At 47.8% G+C, this 5000-nt stretch overlaps 1 protein-coding gene across 1 annotated transcript in view; it reads left to right on the top strand.

Annotated features, from left to right (window-relative positions):
- LOC115134406 (A disintegrin and metalloproteinase with thrombospondin motifs 20-like) overlaps positions 1 to 5000 on the top strand; it is a 139354-nt gene that overhangs the window by 38187 nt on the left and 96167 nt on the right. The window contains exons 6-8 of the mRNA XM_029668339.2: positions 17 to 141; positions 257 to 297; positions 581 to 686. Of these exons, the coding sequence (XP_029524199.2) occupies positions 17 to 141; positions 257 to 297; positions 581 to 686 (272 nt within the window). The remainder of the gene's footprint in view (positions 1 to 16; positions 142 to 256; positions 298 to 580; positions 687 to 5000) is intronic.

Raw genomic sequence — 5000 nt, 5'->3', positions numbered from 1 at the left:
ATGTCATCTCTCACAGGATGGGCCCTCGATCAATTTCAATGCTGCTACTACCCTCCACAACTTCTGTGTCTGGCAACAGACCCAAAATGTCCAGGACGACAGTCACCCTTCCCACCACGACACTGCACTCCTCATAACAAGGTGCTTACTGCTATTTCACCTTTGAACTGTACTGTCTCACTACCCTAACACACACACAACTGCATGGAGATGATGAATAATGGTGTCCCTTGCTTGTGCTTGTGTCTTCTCACAGGGAAGACATCTGCCGAGCGAAAGACAAGTGTGACACATTGGGTAAACAAACGGCTTCACATTCAGATTCAACTGAGCCCATGTCACCTTCAGTGACTCCGGGTTAACGTTCCACCACTGTTTCAATGTTTCAGCTAATATACAATAATGAGTTTATTTCAGGAGCTCATATAGTGACTGATTGGAACGGTGTAGTGAGAGGGAGGATGGAGGGTAGTACTGGTCTCTCTTATGAAACAGAAGTTTGACGGCTTAATCGCCTGTAGCGGTGGAAGGCTTTTTTTCCTCCGCCCATTCAAGCCGCTGTGTATTGGTGACCTTCCAGGGCTGGCGGAGCTGGGGACCATGTGTGACCCCTACCGGAGCTGCTCCATCAGCGAAGAGAACGGACTCAGCGCTTCATTCACCATCGCTCACGAGCTGGGCCATGTGTAAGTTAGTGGTGTGCAGTTCGCGAACGATTCCTTCTTTTTGAGCAACTCTTTTTAGCTGACTTCGAGAGTCATGATTCATTTTACCAAGTGACTCGTTCATTTTAGTCGTTCGTTTTGACCTGCTGGCTGGCCGAAATGAAACCTTCAGCAGGATTATTACGCACTCCCCCAGCTCAGCGGCTCCAGAGACGTGCTCCGACCACCAACCACCACCATAGATCATGTTGCGGGCAGCATAGAGAAGGCAAAAAGACACGTAGAACTGATAATTGATCTCATGGTGCAAGAATGAATGTAATTCATTGATTGTTGAATGTTATCGATTGACACAGCTTTGTAGAACCAAGATACAGCCTACACAGCCTGCCTCTGCTCAACAAACTCGAGAACGAATCGTTTGGGGGGCTGCTGCAGTTCGCGAACAGTACAGTATGTGCTTATCTCCCTCGCGACAGTCAAGAGTTGTTCACAATCTAGTCCAGTTGCGGCCACAACTAGACCTCGTTTTAAGGTATCAATAAATCATCTTATTTGTATCCCTAGCCATCACAAATGTACATTGTTTGAAGCACACTTTTGTAAGTCTCAGTCACAAATGACAGCTTCAAAAAGAGCCCTATGATAAATGAGAGGCTTTTAGACTCATGAGTCTTTCAAGTTTTTAGTTCATTGTTTGCTGGTAAGGGGGTCCTGCACGCTCTAGGCATTACTGGATCAAATGAACAAAATTATTGAATGATTTTTTTATTTTTTTAACTGAAGGAGTTGAAAAGAGATTAATCAGTAAAAAGAGTCGAACTCCCTATCACTAGTGTAAGTACATTCTACCCCCCTCAACCCCCTGGCCCCCTTCTGAGCCTACCTCTCGGGCCCTTGGGGCCTGTCCCCTCCTGGGAATACCTCTCGGGGCCCCTGGGGCCTGCCCCCTCCTGGGCCTACCTCTTGGGCCCCCCGCACAACAAAAGCCCTATTATCCTGGGTGTGCATGTGCATGCAGGTGCAAAACATAATAAAGGAAAAAAAGAGGTTTAATAACATGCTAGCCTTAATTTCCTAGTGTAGTGCCCTGAGTTAAAGGGATACCTCAGGATTTTGGCAATGATGCCCTTTATCTACTTCCCTAGAGTCAGATTAACTTGTGGATACCATTTGTATATCTTTGTGTCCAGTATGAAGGAAGTTAGAGGTAGTTTTACGAGCCAATGCTAACTAGCATTAGCGCAATGACTGGAAGTAGCAGATACCAGTAATTGCGCTAGCGCTAGTTAGCAACATCCTTCAAACTACAAAATCCAGAAGTATCCCTTTAAACATGTAGGTGTTCCAGCTTTGTAGAGGCAGCCAGGGGGATGAGGAGGAGCTGGGGCTGAAAGCCACTGCTGCCTGGGCTTTAGATGTGGTGGACCGGGGGGCAGCCATTGCTTTCAACTAGGCGTCGAGATGGAAGGTGGTCATTGTAGGGACAAGTACATGTACATACATATTAAATCTATTTCATTTAGTGGGGACGGAGCACAATTCATTATCAACGGCTGTATAATGTTGGTTTTCAGGGACTGACTTGTCCACCAGCCTGTCCTAAACATTACCCCGTAAAGAAAGCTAACACTACCTGAACTGTGTAAAATAGAGCTCATCACAATGTGTTCATACTACACTGCGTAATTACTGTGTAATAGCACTGTTATGATAACATTGGTCCCCGCTTAGGCTTGTTTCCACAACACACAGATGTCACCACATGTGTGAATGCAAAGAGAAGCCATATGAATAACCGCTTTGTGTCACAACATATGACCCAATCTCTCATAAGACTGCATGCATTCTAAACATTAGGCCCAAATCACCATGACAAACTGGGTATAAGTTATGAGGGATGCAAACTGTCTTTAACTTCAACCCTCCCTCCCTCCCTCCCTCCCCCCTCCCTCCCTCCCTCCCTCCCTCCCCTGATCACTAAAAGTGACAGCTTTCCCTTCCAGCTACTCTGGCAAGTTGTTGCTTGTTACACTCTAAAAAATGCTGGGTTGTTTGGTTGACCCAACCGCTGGGTTGTTTGGTTGACCCAACCGCTGGGTTGTTTGGTTGACCCAACCGCTGGGTTGTTTGGGTGACCCAACCGCTGGGTTGTTTGGTTGACCCAACCGCTGGGTTGTTTGGTTGACCCAACCGCTGGGTTGTTTGGTTGACCCAACCGGTGGGTTGTTTGGGTGACCCAACCGGTGGGTTGTTTGGTTGACCCAACCGCTGGGTTGTTTGGGTGACCCAACCGGTGGGTTGTTTGGTTGACCCAACCGCTGGGGTTGTTTGGTTGACCCAACCGGTGGGTTGTTTGGTTGACCCAACCGCTGGGTTGTTTGGTTGACCCAACCGCTGGGTTGTTTGGTTGACCCAACCGGTGGGTTGTTTGGTTGACCCAACCGCTGGGTTGTTTGGTTGACCCAACCGGTGGGTTGTTTGGTTGACCCAACCGCTGGGTTGTTTGGTTGACCCAACCGCTGGGTTGTTTGGTTGACCCAACCGGTGGGTTGTTTGGTTGACCCAACCGCTGGGTTGTTTGGTTGACCCAACTGCTGGGTTGTTTGGTTGACCCAACCGGTGGGTTGTTTGGGTTGTTTGGTTGACCCAACCGGTGGGTTGTTTGGTTGACCCAACCGCTGGGTTGTTTGGTTGACCCAACCGGTGGGTTGTTTGGTTGACCCAACCGCTGGGTTGTTTGGTTGACCCAACCGGTGGGTTGTTTGGGTTGTTTGGTTGACCCAACCGGTGGGTTGTTTGGTTGACCCAACCGGTGGGTTGTTTGGGTTGTTTGGTTGACCCAACTGGTGGGTTGTTTGGTTGACCCAACAGCTGGGTTGTTTGGTTGACCCAACCGGTGGGTTGTTTGGTTGACCCAACCGGTGGGTTGTTTGGGTTGTTTGGTTGACCCAACCGGCGGGTTGTTTGGGTGACCCAACCGGTGGGTTGTTTGGTTGACCCAACCGCTGGGTTGTTTGGTTGACCCAACCGGTGGGTTGTTTGGTTGACCCAACCGCTGGGTTGTTTGGTTGACCCAACCGGTGGGTTGTTTGGTTGACCCAACCGCTGGGTTGTTTGGGTGACCCAACCGGTGGGTTGTTTGATTGACCCAACCGCTGGGTTGTTTGGTTGACCCAACTGGTGGTTTGCAGGTGTTGGGTTGTTTTCTTTAAAAACTGCTGGGTTGTTGAGATATGAACCAGCGCATCAGATCAGAAGACTGGTGGCGTAGTTAAGTTGGGGTGTGACTATTAGACAGTCATACACTTCTGCAATTGTCATTGAAGCTACAGAAATGTCAGTGTTTGACCTTAAGTGATAACTATGCAACAGACCAGATGAACAGGAATGGCATTTACTCTCATTGGTGGCTAAAAATGACTTCCCTAAAAGCCCATGTAAATTCAATTGTTGGGATACAATAATTATAATAATATGTAATATAGAATCTTAGTAATGTCACAGGTGGCCAATAAGATCTTTCTTAATTAAAGCCACGCCTCCTGAAAATAATCGTTGAAAAAGACCCAGCTGCTAGGTCAACCCACTGAACCCAGCATGAGAATAAAATTGTTTTATTTTACCTTTGTTTAACTAGGCAAGTCAGTTAAGAACAAATTCTTATTTACAATGACAGCCTAGGAACAGTGGGTTAAATGCCTTGTTCAGGGGCAGAATGTCAGATTTTCACCTTGTCAGCTCGGGCGATTCGATCTAGTAACCTTTACGGTTACTGGCCCAGCACTCGAACCACAAGGCTACCTGCCGCCCACTTAACTAAGCTACCAAAAATACCCAACTGATGGTTAAATTAACCCATGTTTGGGTATTTCCATCAACCCAACATGTTGGGTTATTCACGCAACCCAATTGGCTGGCTCCAAATAATCCAACATGTGTTCTGTGTCCTATTTAACCAGCGCTGGCTTACCGTCCGTCTGAGACCCAGTGCTGCTCCTCACACATTCCTCCAGAGACAGGGCTCTTTGGGCCTAGCCAGGGGAAACCAGCCCTCTTGTGTGGATCTGTTTATGCTAAAGTTCAAACAGCTGGACAGGCAGTTGGCTTCGCCTCTTGGTGCGTTTAATCGCTGGGCTATATTCACAAGACCCTCTGCTGGGTGTGTGACCATCTGAGAAACAGTGTCAGCCAGGTAGTGGAACAAACCAACGCTCTCACAATGTTGCAGATAACGAAACGGAACCCTTAGCTCAGACTAATGGATAGGAGGCCTTTTTCATATACAGTAACTCAGGAAATGTGTTGGTACAAATAGCCACTTTGGGCTCTGCT

This window comes from Oncorhynchus nerka, linkage group LG9a (genome assembly GCF_034236695.1).
Source record: "Oncorhynchus nerka isolate Pitt River linkage group LG9a, Oner_Uvic_2.0, whole genome shotgun sequence".
NCBI classification, from domain to species: Eukaryota; Metazoa; Chordata; class Actinopteri; order Salmoniformes; family Salmonidae; genus Oncorhynchus; species Oncorhynchus nerka.
The sequence above is the reverse complement of the archived record's forward strand: the minus strand, read 5'-3'. Positions and strand labels throughout refer to the sequence as shown.